At 33.5% G+C, this 18,857-nt stretch overlaps 2 protein-coding genes across 10 annotated transcripts in view; one reads left to right on the top strand and one right to left on the bottom strand.

The window, feature by feature from the left end:
- The window catches only part of LOC148282847 (uncharacterized), a 66,853-nt gene extending 63,229 nt beyond the window's left edge, over positions 1–3,624 (top strand). For all 6 annotated transcript variants that reach the window (XM_088224452.1, XM_088224451.1, XM_088224450.1 and 3 more), the window contains exons 8-9: positions 598–640; positions 767–3,624. In XM_088224452.1, the coding sequence (XP_088080578.1) occupies positions 598–640; positions 767–840 (117 nt within the window). In that variant the 3' untranslated portion in view covers positions 841–3,624. The remainder of the gene's footprint in view (positions 1–597; positions 641–766) is intronic.
- Positions 3,625–4,456: 832 nt separating this feature from the next.
- Positions 4,457–18,810, bottom strand: Gcat (Glycine C-acetyltransferase). Of its 4 annotated transcripts, none has more exons than XM_088224455.1 (8): positions 18,609–18,810; positions 12,873–13,066; positions 11,305–11,406; positions 9,862–10,069; positions 8,716–8,896; positions 8,218–8,410; positions 7,869–8,046; positions 4,457–4,723 (listed from the first exon to the last, which is right to left on the bottom strand). In XM_088224455.1, the coding sequence occupies exons 3-8, from the start codon at positions 11,368–11,370 to the stop codon at positions 4,566–4,568; spliced, it is 984 nt and encodes a 327-aa protein (XP_088080581.1). In that variant the 5' UTR covers positions 11,371–11,406; positions 12,873–13,066; positions 18,609–18,810; the 3' UTR covers positions 4,457–4,565. The 4 variants fall into 4 exon arrangements, with proteins under 4 accessions (XP_088080581.1, XP_088080579.1, XP_088080582.1 ...); XM_088224453.1 differs by lacking the exon at positions 18,609–18,810 and adding an exon at positions 18,215–18,427; XM_088224456.1 differs by lacking the exon at positions 18,609–18,810 and adding an exon at positions 17,261–17,895.
- Positions 18,811–18,857: the final 47 nt, after the last annotated feature.

The following is an 18,857-nucleotide window of genomic DNA, read 5'->3' as shown; positions in this document are numbered from 1 at the left end:
TATGATTCAAAGTATTGTCCATCGCTGAGCACTACTTCCTCCCGTCCTTCGGGCAGCGTATAAATCCCACTTTGAAACAACTGGCCATCTTTTGAAGCGATCCAATTTTTTACTCCTTCACGAGACCGGAAGTGCCGGTCAGCCAGGCCGTGTGCCATCGATCGAAACAAGTGATAATCAGAGGAAGCAACGTCTGGAGAACATGGCAGGTGGGGTAGGACTTCCTATCTCAACATTTCTAAGTATGTTCTGACCACTTTTGCAGCATGGGGTCGAGCATTGTCATGCGGCAAAACCACTTCAACGCGTACGGCACCCAATTTTTTGCTTCTGAATTATTCCCATGGTTTTGAAATTACTTGTCGAGTCACTCTCAATGATCGAGCCAATTTTCCTTGGCTTTGACACGAGTTTTCATCAAGTAATGCCTCCTAATACAGGCTACTTATAATGTTGTGTTGCTAGCATTAAAATCGATTGTAGCTCCAATTTTTATGATTTCCTTTCTTTTTTGGCAGGTTTATCACTCAATGGATATCCAATACTAAGGCTTTGTAGATTGGTATTATTTGTAATTATTTATATATTTTATTACAGCTCAATGGCAATCCTCCTTCAGCTCTTCCCGGAATGACTAAAGGTATTTTTTAAATCCCTTTTTATATCGGTTATGACTTTACAGCTAAATCGTCTTTTTCCTTATATGAATCAATGGAAGTGAAATTTTTGCAGTCTTCTGTTTTTCTGATTTTTGTATTTTTTTCAGTACCTATTCCTCTTGCTCGTATCCAGGAAACTCAAACCGGGAAGCCGAGCATATTGAGTGCCGGAGTCGCTTAATTGGCTACCCACAATTCCTTCCATCGCTCTTCGGTTTCAGGGCTGTTTAGACATTAATGTGTGAATTGTGTTGCTTGATTTCATTACCTGTTTATATGTTAATGTACGTTGTGATTTCCTAATCAGTATACGATACATATTTATTACGTTAAATTTATTTTCTACTGAAGCAGCGACATACTCTTCTAGACACTAAATTGTCTTTGAAATGAATGAAATAATTTTACTTGCAATTACCTGCCTTATTTAGGCAGGAATCATCATTATCATCATTTCCCTATAAGCACCCAATGGTGCACACAATACTGCATCGGTACACAATATTTGGCTTGGTCCATTTTTTTCAATAACACCAAACTGAATTACCTACAAATGCTTGCACACAGTCGAAATACACTGAAATTGGCCGAAATTTTGACACGTGCGTAGTAACAGATTGTCCTTAAAAGGAATGTTCATTCTGCGCTCGACGTGCCATCTGTTGAAAGGCGCACTACTTATTAACCCACCAGTACATGCGTTCTTCTTGTGATGATCTTGGATAAATTTGTCTCTACCTGTGTTAAGCACGTTGTATAAAATCGCACAATTCAAATATTGTAATGACCAATTTTCTTGTTTCATTTGTCACTGCTTCAGTACTTTATTTCTACCTTTAAACTTGCCCCAGTAAGCTTTTAACAGATATACAAATACAACCACCTACGAATTTTAAAAGTACTTATATTATTTCTGTTGGGTTTGTTTATGTTGATCTAGGATTAATTGTAGAATGAATTATTCTCATTTGTAGTTGGTTTTGCGAGTCATTAAAGTGAAATTTGTTCCAAAGAAGTGTGCGCAATCAATACATGATCAGGGTTCTATGACACTAATTCTCTTTGCGACATTTTAATACATGAAATAATATGCATAATGTATAACAGATATATTTATTGAATTGTGTAAATATTTCCAATTGTAGATATTTTATTATGATAATATTAACACTGTAACACATTTGCGGACACAAAAATGTATACGGATGAAATAAATGTTTACATTATTTTTCGATTCCTATAAATCGATTAATGATAATTATTGCCGACACCAGCTGTGATGGCTTTTTAAAATAGTTAAAACAAAAACTTTTATTCTCCATTTGTGTCCGCGTATGTGTGAATCAAATCGATTTACTTAAATATAATAAACAAGATTTATTTTGTCAAAGAGATTTACTTATTTATAAATAATAATGAAATAAATAATGTATAAATAACACGTGCCAGGTCCAAACTGCCATTACTTACATTGCCAAATAGTCAAACCTCTAGTTGGCAATATTTGTCTTATTATTGGCAGCCTAACACAAATATAATGAGGATAACTACTGCTTTACGAGCCCAGTTAATCTCATATTTCTTTGTTCATATCTATGTAGAAACTATTCAAATTGTTAACGTGCAACAAAATTACACAGTGCATTTATTACTTATTATTTATGAATATCAATTTATTTTATTTAAATTTTAATTCATACCTGAAACTATTTAAGTAGCAATGTTATGAACACCAAATATGGCATAGTATATTTGTGATAAATTTTAATATACAATTATGTTTTTATTGAATTTAGATTTCATTATACGAGTGATTTTTCTTGTGTAATATAGATTTTTCAGATTTACAATATACACATGAATTGTTTTAAAATATTTTTTTGCTTATAGATTATACATACACAGTTCATTAGATTATTTAGGTTGATTGTATGTTGATCATTTGCATTACAAGTTGTGATTGTTTTTGATACACGTTAGGTGAAGTTTGTTCAGTGATATACCCATATTTTTTGTGTTTAATAAGTATTACTAACTTAATGGCAACACTTTGAGAAATTATTATATAATAAAACATATTCAATACCAGACAATTGAGGTTGCTAGATGTGAACATATTATTCCTATATTATAATAATCAATGAAATATTATGATTCTTCCACCTGGCAATCTAATGGGTCTAGAATTAAATGTGTCATCTAAGACCAAATTTGTTATGACAAATTATTCTTAGGTTAGGTCTAAAAAAATATTATTAATTATCGAAATTAATAGTTAAAAATTTTATTCATTCTCATCCAAAATAATCGATACTTTTTATAAATATTTCACGACACAGATTTAAATAATTGTAAATACAAATGTTGTTAACCATTAATGTTATATTCGCCAAATAAAGCGAGGACAGGCGGTGGATTGGCCTCAGGTTGAGTGGCTTAGATATTTAGGGTTTTAATCTGTTTTAGATTGTGCGTAGTCAGCCGATGGCCAATAGTATAGAAAGCTCTATACATCGACCAACTAAACTACTCAAATATCAGTAAAACAATACTTAATTCTGCGGTATTTAAGAATTTCTTTTTAACCAGAGTACAGTATTAAACACTAAATATGTATTATAAATTAAATGATATTTATGTTGGTCAGTAGGTAAACCTGAAGGTAGGTGTATTGTGGGCACGGTTATTCCATTTTTAATCTTTGTCTTGTCGGTTTTTTTACAATATCTTTTGTGAAAATATGGCAGGTTTTAGCGCATCTTGCTCAAAATGATAGTCAATATGGATTTCAATTTGATTTTCAAACGGGGATTTTTTTAAATTGAAATTTCGCTGAAAGTATTTTTTTTTAAGAAAGTTTATTTTATTTAGATAACTGGAATAATATAACACGGTTTGTTATGAAGTGTTGAATAATATTTTGTGTTGGGAGTTTTTGAAATGCAATAAATTATTTAACAAAACATGTAGTTGTTTTTTAATCAACACCAAAAATATGTAGTATTACTGTGATGTATAATGGAAATGAAATATGGGTAAGATGGTTATATTATTTCAAGATTTGTTTCGTTTTTAAATATTCTGTAACTCAAATATGCTTCGGGGTAATATTGTGAAAAATACTGCTGGATTCCACAACAACTATTACCAGAGCTCTTTAACTCATTAAGACCTCAATTAATTCCTGCGGATACAAAAAACACTTATTATTTTGTGCGTACTAAAGGAATATTTGATTTGAAAAAAATGTTTTTGATGTTTATTTATCTTTTATACTTAAGAAATTATTTATAATTATTTTTTATAAACAATGGGTCTCAAACTGATAATTAACTGACAAAAATCAATTTAAAATGTGTTACTTACAATGCATGTATATTCAATCAAATTAAATTAATTTTGCCGAAATATGTTTTAAACTTACATAATATATCATTTATAAGGACGACAGAAATTCGCTCCGAAACCAACAAACCAGCCAGAAGCTAGCTATCAAAGCTAAAAGCAATTTTTTTTTATTTAATGCTGGTTACCGACGTATACAAAAAAAAATAGAGACGTATTTAGTGGTTCCAGTAATCAAAAAATAAACTCTCCGCTTTTGAATCTTAGTAGGTACGAGAGTAATAAAATCTTTGAATTTGTGTATATTTGAATGAACACCCGGGCTGAAAGCGATAAGGAGATATTACACAAAAGACATACAAAACATTTTGTGTTCTTTCTCTGAAATAAAAATTGATGTACATATTTAGACGCCAAACGCTTAAGGATTTTTTAAATGAAAGATTTTGAGGTTTCCTTAAATTCATGTTGTTATAAAAATACAGTCTTATCTACACAAGTAATATATTGACACGATGACGCATAAAGTATTGTAATTATGATTGGGATGACAATTTGGCATCATTTAATGATGTTGAGTTTCTTTCCAACGTCAGTGAAAGCCTTTATGGCTCGATCAATGTGTTCCGTGTTGTGCGCCGCACTCAACTGTACGCGGACACGAGCCTTCCCCTCCGGTACCACGGGGTAGCTGAATCCTATCACGTAGATACCCTCCTCTGAAATACATACAACCAAACTTTACAAGAATGCACGCATAAATTAATCAAACAGCATCTTTTCAGATTTGCATAAATGGGGAATGAGGAAGTCTAGGCACCTTACAAGGCTTGGAAGGTGTTTTTGTTTAAGCGATCTACGCACTGTAGTATTTTTGACTTGCAGTGCTGCAGAACAGCATATGTTAAAAGCATGTTATAATTTTAGTTAACCTAGAAGCTTTTTGGTGGGGAACAATTTTTTAAACAGTTTTATTTTATATATATTATATTATTTCTCTCTCTCTCTCTTCAATCCGTGCCTCATGTCTGAGGATGGTGATTACGCCTGACTCCAGGCATGGATCGTCTGTGGACAGTCTCCCTCCATCTGAAACGGTCTTGTGCTCTTCTATAGGCATTCGTCAGTGATGATTCTGGTAATTTAGTAACTTTGCTGCTCCATCTTGTCGGTTGACGTCCACGCGACCTTGTCCTTTCGACACTTCCCAGGAGAATAGTTTTCTCCAAACTATTAAAGTTCCTCCTGGAAGTATGTCCAAAGAACTGCAGGATTCTTTTCTCGCACATGGAATTATTTATTTATTTTTGCACCACAACAGGCCAGGAAGCCCAATTACAGTGGTGAATTACAGCACATAGGAAAGGCTTGAGAAAAATTATATTGTAATGTAATTGTAATGGATGTTAGTCTTTCTCCTATGTCCAGTTTCTGGAGTATAGATGCATTCGTACGTCTGGCCGTCTACAGAAACCGCAGAATTCGCTGCCAACACCACATTTCGAAAGCTTCAATTTTTTTCTTTTCAGATTCCCTCAGTGTCCAACACTCCACACCGTACATGAACACTGAGGCCTTTACCAATCTTTTTAATATTATATTATACAATACATTTAATAATTAACATGTTCTCTAAGGTACTAAGTACGTAGGCATTTTTTCAGTTACTTTTTTTCATTTAATGACCGTGTAAATAATGGTTTTTGGAAGATTATTGAACAATCTAACGCTCTCCGAAGTAATTGGTAATTTAGAAAATGACTAGGGTACCCCTAGTTTTTAATCTAGTGTTGTGAATGTGAGAAACTCTTTTTTTTTAATATTTCGGATCAAAAAAATGGTGTTTCCATTCACTAATTAATTTTACTTGCGATTGACCATCTAGATTCACTTGAATTTTCTAATAATTTCATTATTTCTAATTATCATTCCCTTGTCACGTTTAATGGTACATAAGAATCTTCATTACTAATGTATTTATTTACAGTTTTAAAACAGTGTGTTACAGTATTTCAACAAATTATAACAGAGGAAAAACATAAGATGCTATTTTATAAGTAATTATTATACGTACACATTACGCACATTGTAGTTAAAAATTTAAAAATTAACATTATGTAGCATATGAAGAAAACAGTCCTGAGTGTGAAATAGAATTATAACAAAAGTTTTCGACTCGATGGCAACTCTCAGGTAAAAATCCTGGGAAAGGGACATGGAGTTGTTAGAGAAAGTCCAGAGAACAGCAACTTAAATGGTAGTTTCTCTAAGAAATTAATTATATGATGACCGCTTAAGGGAGCTCGGCTTAAGTTCACTGGAAGAGCGGAGGCAGCGTGGTGACTTGATTGAAACGTTCAAAATCTTAACTGAGCAATATTATGTATCCAAGTTGAAATCAATGTTCACTACAAATGAAAACCGCCATCTCAGGGTCATTCATTGAAACTAAACACTACCTCTTTCTCATCCAACCCTAGGAAGAACTTCCTGACAAACTGAGTCGTGGAGAAACGGAATGGCCTTCCTGAGAAAGTGATTGGTGGTAGTTCAGTTAATTTATAAAAAAACCGCCTAGATGCACACATCAATTAATAATGTTTAAGGTACTTTTTGATGCTTGTGTTCTCCCTGTACTGACATATGGCTGTGAAACTTTTGTGTTCACGAAAAAAAAATTACACAAATTATCAGTGACACAGAGAGCCATGGAAAGGAGAATGCTGGGTATTTCGTTGAGAGACAGAAAAACCAATGCATGGATTAGAGCGAAAACAAAGATCACCGATGTGGTTCATAGGGCTGCCAGCCAGAAATGGAGCTGGGCTGGTCATATAGCCAGAATCACAGACTCTAGATGGACCAAAAAAGTCCTGGAATGGCGACCCAGAACGGGTAGAAGAAGTGTCGGCAGGCCTCAGACAAGGTGGTCTGATGACATAAGACGAGTTGCAGGAAGTGGTTGGATGCGGTTGGCTCAGGATAGGGAAATATGGAGACTAAAGGGGGAGGCCTATGTTCAACATTGGACAAAAGACGGCTGATGATGATGATAATGATGATGAAGGTACACTTGATATACATGCATCAGCTTAATAGCTGCTAGTGTATAATTAATAATAATAATAAAGGAAATTGCGTGGAGATAAGTCTGCCTCATAGTGTTATTTTGACACATTTGCCTACCATATCTGAGGTCCTAGGTTCAATTCCCGGCGGAGTGGACGTGAAATATTGATTTTAAAGGTGGTTCTACACCGCAATGTTCATTGTCTCCAGACTGGCACCTGAAGCGTAAGACGTTGACGCAGCTTGTTAATCCTTTATAGGACACATGTTATGTGTTGATTTACGTCTTCCGTAGCTAATAAAATATGTTATTTTTTAAGATAATAAACCTATTGTATTAGAAAAAGCTGAGTGGAAGACCGATCTGCCTGTGTACGTTATTACGACACTCTTGTCACATAGGATTTATTACTAATATGAAATATTCGAAAATAAATACCTCAATTCTGGTGGTACATATATGTACCATTTTGTTCTAGGCGTCCTATAAAGGGTTAATCTGAAATCTGTCATTAGATGAAATCACATAAACGCATAGACTTTGAAACGATACGATTAACTAGCTACATATGGCAGGGGACACGGTACAAATCCTATGAACATAACACTACAAACAGATACAAATCTACACAGATAACATTAATCCTGATGATGGGCGCTGTAATGCAATCTCAATCATTGGGAAAGAGTGCGAACACCACAGAACGTAGCAAGTCATTGTGCTTACCGAATCTATAAAATTTTGTCCTGCGGACGTCTGAAAGGTCATAAATAATGTTTGAATTCTAGACTTACTCAAAAGTTCATTAGCCAAGTTGTTAGCCAGTTTGGCATCCCCGATCATCACAGGACTGATCGGATGGTTGTCTCCGCTGATGGTGAAGCCGGCGCTGGTCATCCCTTCCCGGAAACGGCTAGTGTTGGCCTTCAGCTTCTCACAGAGGGCGGTGGAGGCGTCCAGTATATCAAACACCTGAACAATTATGCATTAGTGGTTCTGTGATATTGTTTCAGATTGTGACTGGTATTAATGAAAGTAATATTATTTGTATCCCCATTGATGTTTAGATATGATTTGTCATGCTCCACGAGCTAATAAATATTGATTCTAAAAACGTATTTACCAAAGTAAGTTTATTTATACCTTTGATGCGCTTCCTACTACGGAGGGGGGCAGAGAATTGGAGAATAAGTACGGCCGGGAAACCTGGCGCAGCAGTTCTATGAGGGCCCTCGGTCCCGTGGTGTAGCCCCCCATAGCCCCTCCCAAGGCCTTCCCCAGCGTCGAGTTAATGATGTCTATCTCTCCCATCACCTTGGTGTACTCTTCAGTTCCTCTATGTGATTTATACATTTATAGTGTTAGTGTAGATATATGATATTGATGGCCCAGTGCAAAGTCCTACTTCGTTTTTGAAATATGCTTCATATTGGGTGATATATTTGTTCAAAATTTCAAATATTGGAAATAGACCAATAGTACAATTTCATTTGAATGCAAATAGATCAATGGTATAATTATTTTTAATGCAAATAAACTAATAGACCAAGATCCGGAGACTTCATCATTGGTAAACTACTACTACTTCCCGAGGCATAATTAGGTAATAATCATAGTTATTAGTAGAATTGTAATGCTAACCGTCCCGTGTCTCCGAAGAAACCTGTGGCGTGGCACTCGTCTATAAATGTGAGGGCATTATATTGTTTAGCCAACTGAACTATAGTGGCGAGTGGAGCGACAGTTCCATCCATAGAGAATACTCCATCCGTTACTATCAGCTTTATTCTGGCATTAGAACTCTGCAGCATACTTTCCAGCTCTAAAAAATAGACAAACATAATCAATGAGATCTATATTATTTATCACCTTACATTTTAAATAGGTAGGTAGTTAATTGTTTTGTGTGTTAAGTTACAGATTATTATGAATTAGTGACATTGCATGCTTTAATCAGGGAATGGGCACCTGCCGACATATTGATCAGGTTGATTTCTGCCATCTACTCGTATGTTTTGAAAAAAAAATTGCTACAATAAGTGAGTTAAGTGGTGGGACTTAGAAGTTTATATCTAATGAAACAAATAGTTCAGGATTTTACAAAACATTGTTTTTAGAAAATGATATCTGTCACAAAAATATACACAAAACATGTGTTCAAATTTTTTTATGTCATTGGCAGAAATTAAAAATGACTTAAAGAACTAGTTGTTAACTGTTTAAGAATAGGAAAAAAAAAGGCTAAAAAAAGTATTTTTGTTAATACGGTCTTCGTTTTCTTATCTAAACCTAATGGTGCATAGGGCACTGCATTGATTCAACAATTGCAGAGTATCAATAGAAAGGGAGACAATCAGTCATACGCTCCAGGTGCCAGACAATGAAATATTGCAGTGTAAAATAAATTTTTAAAAGAAAAATGTCAGAAATGGAAATGGAGACCTCATGCATGGATGGCAAGTTTTAGTGGCTCAGTCTTAAATAAATGGTTTAAAATGACAGGCGCCATGGCGCAGTTAATTAGACTGCCAACTTAAAAACTGGCATTGCAGGTTCGATTTAAGCAGTTGCAAGAAAAAAATCCAAGAAAGATTTGTTCTCGGATCTGTCTGGACGATGTGGTGTATTTTTCGTAATTTCCTTCCATATCCTCTCTTTTCCACCTGCTAACAAGCTTCTCAATCGGAGGCTTAGCTTTTTTAAGAACTAACAGCACGGGATAGATAAAATAATATTTTTCTTTCTTTTCATAATTTTTTCATCAATAGAAATGATAAATGGGTGTACCTGCCATATCCCTATTCGGATATCGAAACTTTTGGGCTTTACATAATCTGATCCCGTCTATGATGGACGCGTGGTTCAGGGAGTCGGAGAATATGGCATCCTCCGGAGTGAGGAAGGCTTCGAATATCCCGGCATTGGCATCAAAACACGAAGCGTACAGAATGGCGTCTTCCCGGTTGTGAAATTTACTAATCTTTTTTTCGAGTTCCTAAAATATGCAGCGGATGAATTAATTGAAAATTAAAGAAAGACAATAAAAGCTATTTGAAAAGTACTAGATCGATTGCGCAATTCTTGTCAACTATTAAATTATAAATGTGTCAAGTAAAATTAACATAACCACTAATAAATCCAGCAATGGATTTACAAACAAGACTTAAGAAACTAAAAAATATTAAATAAGTATAAACTTTTGCATTAAAGGTTTTTTGAAAAATACTGAAAATATTAGGCTAAAAACATGCCTTTGTATATATGTAATTGTGCAGATTGTATTTATGCAACAACGATATATTATTTTGTCATTATCAGGGATGCATATGGAATAGTTGTATCCATAAAAAATGCATTAAAGGAACATTAATTCCATTTGTTTATATTAACATATTACAACAGAGATGAAGAACATTCAAGAGAAGGTAATATGGAAGTCTAGGCATCTACAGGGCTTACGACCTGTCAATGGCTGGTTTAAGTGGCCACTTTACACACTGTGTAACATTCACCATTCTGCCCATATTTGAACATCTTTATTCCTTCAATTCTTTCATCTGTTGATGTTTGTGAAGTTAAAGAGCTGAAACCTTTATTTATGTGGGCGAGATTCATCTAATTGAATTATTTCACCTACATACTAGGCAACGCCTAAAAATGTTATTTTTTCACTTTCTATACTTCTTCATGGACCATGTGTACTTCTATATTACCTTCTCTTAAATGTTCTTCATCTCTGTTGTAATATGTTAATATAAACAGCTCCCCAGGGAGTTCAAGCCAGTCCTTGTCTACAAAAATTTTGACAAATTAAAAATATTGTCCGTTTATGTTCATAAAAAACATAAATAATTATGTATCTATTTAAGACAATTTTATTTTTCTGGATTTTTACAAAAGTTTCAAAAATACGAATTAATATTTAGAATTAAATAGCAACAACATGTTTTACTACGCATAGTGTAAGTATGGTAGTGCTCACAGAATAGTTATTTGTTATAGTCTTAAGATGGTAATGCTCACAGAAAGTTATCTGGTATAGACATAAAATGGTAGTGCTTACAGAATAGTTATCTGTTATAGACATAAATTGTTAGTTCTTACAAAATAATTATCTGTTATAGTTAAATATGGTAGTACTCACATAATAATTATCGGTTATTGTTGTTATTTATAAACTGGAATTAAAATTAAATCATTTAAAAAAATGGAATAATGTTACTCATTTACCTTGTGAATTAGTTGTGTCCCACAAATAAACCTCACAGAACTCAACCCCGCACCATATTTATCCATAGCATTTTTTCCTGCAGCAATAATTTCATTATTATTCTGAAAAAATAAAAATGTGGTTATAAAAATAGTTAAGTTACACAAGGAGACTGCGAGATTTCAGGGGCATTCACAATACGGTTTATTATTTTGAAGATTTTCAAAAACATTACTAAATGTTCTATCATGCAAAGCCATATAAAATTCAGGCACAAATCGGAAATATTAGGTGTTATTTTTTTGTATGTACTTCAAAAAACACAAATTCAAAAATTATTTACCAAAAAAGTATAAGTCAAACAAGCGAAGTGGTACACCATTACAATGTAGCAGAATACTATACGGATCTATCGGTTTCTATATGGGCTTTGCCTGTTCAAAGGAATCAACATGTTGCGGTAAAAAAAATGTACATAAACATATTTATTTGCAAAAGTTTAAATAATATGAATAAAAAATCTTTACAAATACGTATCACTAAAAAAAAATGAAAATTTTTATGTACCCATATGTATATAAACAAATATCAATAAATTATCTTGTTTGCAACAAATTTTCTGACTCCTTGCTCTTGACAATCAATAATTCGTCATTTTCTTTCCAAAACATGTTCTACTTTCGTATTTCGAGTTATACAGCTGTTCTAGTTAAAATAACATATATCTTTGAAACATCTCTTTACATGCTCTCATCATTCAGTTATTTCTTAATGAACTTTGCTTGTAATTGAGGACCGTTTTCACAAAATGAAGTTTCTACAAAAAAAAACAAATGTGTTTTATTGAAATGGGTTCTTCCACGTGAGCTTTATCGATTGGTAAATTAAACCTTTAACAAAACGATATATATGCGAAGTTGTAGCGGTTCAAATATCGTGAATTTTTACAAAACGAAATATCTACACTACATAGTTTTCACAAAGCAAAATATCTACCTATTTTTTGGGGGTTCCAAGTTTTTTAAAATCGAAAAAAAATCACAAACAAAATATGAATTCGGCCAAGAAAAAAGGAGTATAATAATAATAAAATAGTATTATTTGAAATATATTTTGTTATTACTTTATTTGTCCTATTATGTATATTAAAAATATATAGGAGGTAAATACCTAAATGTGTATATTTAAAGGGTACTTAGATATGTCAGTAGACATATAATTTTACAAAAAATCAGTTTAAAATGATTTCACGCTAAAGTAAACTTATTTAATTCCCAACATAAAACAACTTTTCATACATTCCTATCACAAAAAAATTTAGATATTTATTTTTTGTGAAAATTCGTGAATTTAGAACATTTTTATAAATAATTTTACTGATTCTACATTGTTGATTTGAAGTACATGTGTAAGGATTTTATATATCTATAAAATGTAATTTTTATTTTATCTAATCGGAATAGTTTTATTTTTAACATGAAAAAACCTTCTCCTGAAAAATGTACATTTTGTAGATATTTCGCTTTGTTAAAACAGTCCTCAATTGGGAGATGTCTGACGATCAACTGGATGCTGGATTTATACTCACAGCCAGGCCGAGGTAGTTGTTGGCGCAGAAGTTGAGCACTTCCCCGCTGCCCCCCTGCACCGTGATGGCCACGGCCTGCGCAGAGGTGATCACCCTTTCCCCCTTCCAGGTGCCCGCCTCCCGGATCCTGTCCAGCCTGGTACTCAGGATTCCCTCCAGATTGGACCGGGCCACTTTGGACGAATGCCGCACCACTGAAATATCAATTGTGTTATTGGATACGGAAGCATTGATAGAAAGTCCTAGAAGTGAAGATATTTCTCTTTGAAAATAAACAGAAACAATTAATACTAAACTAGGTACTACCAGAATACACACTACATAAACACCACATCTTATACACATCACTCCATACACCTCACTCCACGCACTACATTTCATACTCACAACAATAAAAACACAATCACTAGTAAATTCACACAAAGCACAAATTCTTCTTACATCTTGTTGTACTGTTAGATAGTTGTTTCATATATTGTGTTGTGTACGTAATTGGTGCTGTGTTAGGTTTATTTTTAGTTCGTAATATTGTCTAGATTTATATTAACATAGCACTGTGTGCACAACATTAAATTTAAACAAATAAACAAATTAAAAAAGAGATGGAGGTGTAAATAAGAAGTTCAGCAGTTTTTATTTTATTTTATGTACTGTATTAGAGCTATGATATTTTAAAGTTTTGTAATGACTTTTTTTGTTTTTGTCGTCGTCGGTGAATTATTCTGACATTAATTATTAGAACTCCATAGCTGTCGCAATACACTAAATGTAAATGGCTTCCCGGAAACCGGTTATACAGGGTGTTCTTTAAACCCTGTTACATCCGAAACCACAATGATCAGTATGGGCAAGAAGACATTAGCATATTTAACAAAATATTTAGAACCAAGAAAGTTAAAAAAAAAAAAATAAAAAAAAAACAAATGGTTGCTTATTTTTGCAGGGGAAAAGTGAGGGGAGCGCGGCGCAGTATCAGACTCCCCCCTTTTATTTTTTAAAATTGTATTCGTTCTAAAAAATATATTTAATGTGCCAATATGTCTTCTTGCTCATACTGATCATCGTAATTTCGGATGTGACAGGGTTTAATGAACACCGCGCATATCACAATTCACAACACAACAATGCCATTGTTGATTGGTTCACAATAACTTGTGATGTCTTAAAGTAGTTTTTTTTTTCATTTATTGTTTCTTGTCTCGTGGTGTAATTGTCAGCGCGTTTGCCTACCATGCAAGAGGTCTCGGGGTTGATTTGAAATATTTATTTTAAAGGGTGTTGTCACACTAGAATATTTCATAGTCCCCGAACTGGTACCTGAAGCGTAAGACTGATCATCTTACCTTCATGTAACCAAAACATGATCAAGATACGCTGCGATTGGTGTACCAATGCAGTGCCCTATGCACCATTAGGTGCGGAAAGGGAATGATGATGATTAATTTTTTCGTACATTTTCATACATAATGCGCAAGCTATGCGCATTATTACCCTTGAGGTTTAAAAATAAATAAAATTATCCCTAAATAGGAAGTTCGGTGGTTTAAAGAAAAATGTATTCGTTAATAGACCATTAAACTAAGCCAATTTTTCAACTCGTTCAAAAGTTTTGTATTTTTGAAATTACTCCACGTGTTATGTCTCAAGTTATCTTCTCTTCTTCTCTGTGGGCTCTGCTGATTGGTCAGTTGACTTACCGTAAACCGGAAATCTAACACAACTCTCTTATCATCGGTTGATTCGAAGTGCGATCGACTAGTGACGTCGTTCAAAGTAGTTCGTTTTTATAAAAATCATTTAAATTATTTTTTTCATACATTTTAAAGAACCTTCACCTTCACCTAACAATTTAATGCTCCAATTTTTACCGCGCGTAAAGCTAGGGTTTCCTAGGACAGCGGTGCCCGTATTTTAACGGCCGTAGTGAACGGTGATGCGGTGGATAACCGTCGTAACGGTGACTAGAGTGTGGTTTTCTATGAAAACGGTGTTATCAACACCATTTAACACCGTTTCCCTAGGAAACCACTCTCTAGTCGACGTTACGACGGCTGTCTACCGCATCACCGTTTACTACGGCCGTTAAAATACGGGCACCGCTGTCCTAGGAAACCCTAGCTTAAGAATACATTTTTTATATCCAATTTCCTTTAGGGCTGAACTTCCACATAAGAGATAATACGAAAAACGAGAAGTTGTTTCTTAAAAACAGTTAATCACTTAAAACAGTTTTCACAGTTTCAGGAAAAAAAACGGTACAAAAATTTTAAAAACAGTTCAGCCCGTCGCGATATTAACAAAAAACTGAAGCACAATGCGAAAATAATAGTGTGGACGCCGCTCGAGTTTTCTCGGTTTTTTTATTTTTATTTATTTTTTATTTTATTTATTAAGAAAACAACAGCCATTACAACAAAAAATAAATATTTACAAATAAACCAAATTATAGGCCAATTATAGTTTTCTATACATTACTAAATACAATGTCAAAAAAAGAAAGAAAAAAAGCGTACATTGAAATAGCCACTCCCCATCATTCCACAAGTAAAAAATAAATAAAATATTACAACAATAAAATAATAAAAAATAAAAGAAAAAGTTTTTTGTTTACTCTGACTTAAAAATCCTTTCGCCGGTGGATCTATACGGAGTAATTTATTTATTTATGTAATACGGAGCTATCAGTCCTCCCTTCTTTCTTCTTTCAAACAAGAGAAAATAATTACAATATTAAAGTGTCCAAAAAAATAAAATATTAAGTAGGTACAGTTAGATTAAATTATAATTATTATTTTTAATTAGGGTTCTAGCATTTTCTTTGAATTTGTTTAAAGTGAGGAAATATATATCGATTTCACCAAAAAACATGTTATAATTTATTTGTTGATTACCGTTGAAAATTTTCGAAACGGTTTCTCAAAACAGTCGTTTTTGCGGAAAGTTAATTTCGATGAGGAACTTCAGCCCTACGGGAAATTAGAAACAAATAATGTTTTCTTACGCGCGGGGAAGTTTCTTGAAAATGTACGAAAAAATAACTGCATGCTTTGAACGACGTCACTAGTTCATATAAATCAACCAATGATAAGAGTCGCGAAAGATTTCCGGTTTACAATAAGACAACGGACCAATCGGCGGAACTGACCGAGAAGAAGCGGAAGAGAACTTGAGACGTCACATGCGGGGCAATTTCAGAAATACAAAACTTTGAAAAAATCATACAATATACAAAAAAAGGCTGAGTTCAAAAGTCTATTTACAAATATTAATAAATAAAAAAAAAACACTGAACTTCCTCATTCTAAAGTGTATTAGTGTAGCGCGACTTCTGACGTAATAGCGGGCATGATTACAGTTAAAGTCAAATGAATAATGCCCGATTTCCCGTGGGCAGGAACTTATATTGAACTTATAATTTTCAAATGGCGTTTGAAAAAAAAAAAAATACTCAAAAATATTGTTCAAAATAATAACATAACATCCAGTTAGTTTCGTATTGTAATTTAATGTATAATTCAATACTGCTGTATGAATTAAGTCTAGGTATATATATTTGGTTAAATATCTATACCTAGAATCCATAGCCAAATACATTAATATTTATTTTATTTTTTAATTAGCACGAACAACCGTGTGTTTCTATAAAAAAAGTGAATAAGTCCGTAGCTATTTAAAAAAAAATCAGATACCGGAGAACTCAGTTTATCAGCAAAACAAAGAAATCAGTTTATAACAAGTGCTTTAAGTGATTCAAATTCGCTGAATTATTTCAAAAGCAATTGAAAATTGATCTTATAGTAAATTTTGCGGATTCTTTCAAAACATTGCCCTAATTTAGTGGTTTGTTTTTACAGTGCGTTAGAAAACATTTTTGTAACCAAATTCCCGTAGGGTCTAAGTTCCTCATTATCAGGATTTTTGCATATCCGGATAATGTCTGGCACTCAACCGGTTAGTTGGAGTTTTACTATACATACTAAAAAAAATGGTTTGTTTGCAAACAAACAAAAACGAGATAAAACGAAAACATTCGTGCTTATATGAAGCGTAAAAAAGCTTTTTACAGTAAAAGCTTAGTTAAACTCAAAAAATGGGTACCTATATAAGTATAGTTAAGACCAGGCATGGACAACCTTTTTTTAGTCTCGGCCAGATTGTCAATTTTTCTCTGAGTTGCGGACCGGAATATCAAAATAACTAGCCACACATATAAAACATGTATAGGTTCTAGCAGTCAGCAAACACCGTATAAAAATAAATTACAGTAATTAAAGCAAAATTAATAATTCTTGTGATGCAATCCAGATTTAAATATTTTTTTGATAAATAACTGCATTCCCATATAGTCCAGTAAAATTATATGTAACATTACATACATACCTACTAACATTTATCAATTTCCTCTAAAATCGGATTTAATTCTTCACATGTTTACGCACTCTGGATTAAAATCATATCCATGCTCCGGTTGTACTTATTCAAGTTCTCGCAATTTACTGACGCATTTTGGATCAAAACTCCACATTTCCGTAGGCCGGGGGTTGAGATGTAGTTGAGACGTTTAGAGCAGGGTGAAAATAATCAAATGAATTTACTAATCGAATGATCTAGGGGGGGGGGGGAGTGGGGGTTAGTGCCAAATCTTCAAAAATATATTTTGCTACCGCCCCCCTCCGATCCTGATGGCATTCGCCAGCCAGATATTTTTCAAGTAATACTGTCTGTTCGAAATCAAAAGAATTTATTGGTTTCAAAGTAACTAACTTTCATCGAATGATTTCGTTTCGTTAAGTAGGATTACAAATTCATTCGAAAGAATTACTGCGCTCGGACTTTCACTTAAAAAAAGGAATAACCCGCTAAGCCTCTATTGTAGAAGTTTTCAGCATCAGGTAGGAAAGAAAATAAGTTTATGAATAATACACCACAACCCAGACCAATTCAGAAAAAGCTTTGATGGATTTTTCTTTGTAACTGTTAGGAATCGAACCCGCGATGCCAGTTTCACGGTTGGCCGTCTTACCAACTGCGCCACGGCGTCTGTCGAAATTCGAATAAACTTAGTAATTGAATGCATTCGATTATTTTCATTCGAATAAATCATCTCTAATAGAGTAATGTGATCAAAAGTGACTATTTAGGCACTCCGTGTTACATTATTATAGTAAATCATACATGCTTGGAAAACCGAGAGAAAATAAGAACTTCTTTTAATAAATTTATTTTTAAAAAATCTCAAAGGTTTTGTACATGTACGAGTCTAATTATTATTGTATAATCTACATTGTGACGTATGATATTAGACTAAGAGTTAAGTAGGTATATTATAAAATATTACTTACAATTCAACAGCACCTTAGATTTTGACATCGCGAATTGAAATCTAATTGCGAACGTAATTGTTGGATATAAATATTTTATTGTAAATTAGTTACTCCTTAATGTCACTGCTATATTTCACAAGATATTTATTTGTAGGATATGACCAATGTTTAAACTTTTAACTGCTCGAACGTTTGCACCGCAAGCAGACAGGAGCAATCGACGGAGTCTGTAATGACCTCCAGCCAGTAAATACTTAAAACCTGTTAGTCGCACTGTACATGAGCTACAATTCCTACAATTATTTAATCATAAAAAAGTGAGCCGGAATTGACTTCTCGACTTGCCCACTACTATCACAGAACATAGTTAAATTTGACAGCGACAGGTTGCAAAAACAAAAAATAAACATACCACGCGTCTAACAATCTGATTTTGGAATATTATGTTTTCACTACCTAGATTCTAAATAGAATCAAACAAGTATATTGTAGTGTCTCGTTTTCATTATAAATTACAAGTCGTCCATTGAAAACAATGCTGAAATGACACATTTTTTCAACAAATATAACGGAATATGTTACCACACCAAACATATTAACACCTAATCAAATAGGTAACAAAAGCAAATTATGGGCCTAAACAAATACTGCTCAATAACAA

This window comes from Micrasema longulum, unplaced genomic scaffold, assembly GCF_059751315.1.
Source record: "Micrasema longulum isolate JH-2025_06_02 unplaced genomic scaffold, ASM5975131v1 h1tg000284l, whole genome shotgun sequence".
Classification (NCBI taxonomy): Eukaryota; Metazoa; Arthropoda; class Insecta; order Trichoptera; family Brachycentridae; genus Micrasema; species Micrasema longulum.
The sequence above is the reverse complement of the archived record's forward strand: the minus strand, read 5'-3'. Positions and strand labels throughout refer to the sequence as shown.

Bases quoted from the DNA above. Each gene is read 5' to 3' on its own strand.
- Gcat (XM_088224453.1), bottom strand. From the start codon at position 18,242: ATGTCAAAATCTAAGGTGCTGTTGAATT. The intron at 10,070-11,304 runs GTAAATGAGTAA...TGCATATTTTAG, and splicing joins GGACACAACTAATTCACAAG to GAACTCGAAAAAAAGATTAG. The intron at 8,411-8,715 runs GTTAGCATTACA...TAAATCACATAG, and splicing joins TTCTTCGGAGACACGGGACG to AGGAACTGAAGAGTACACCA.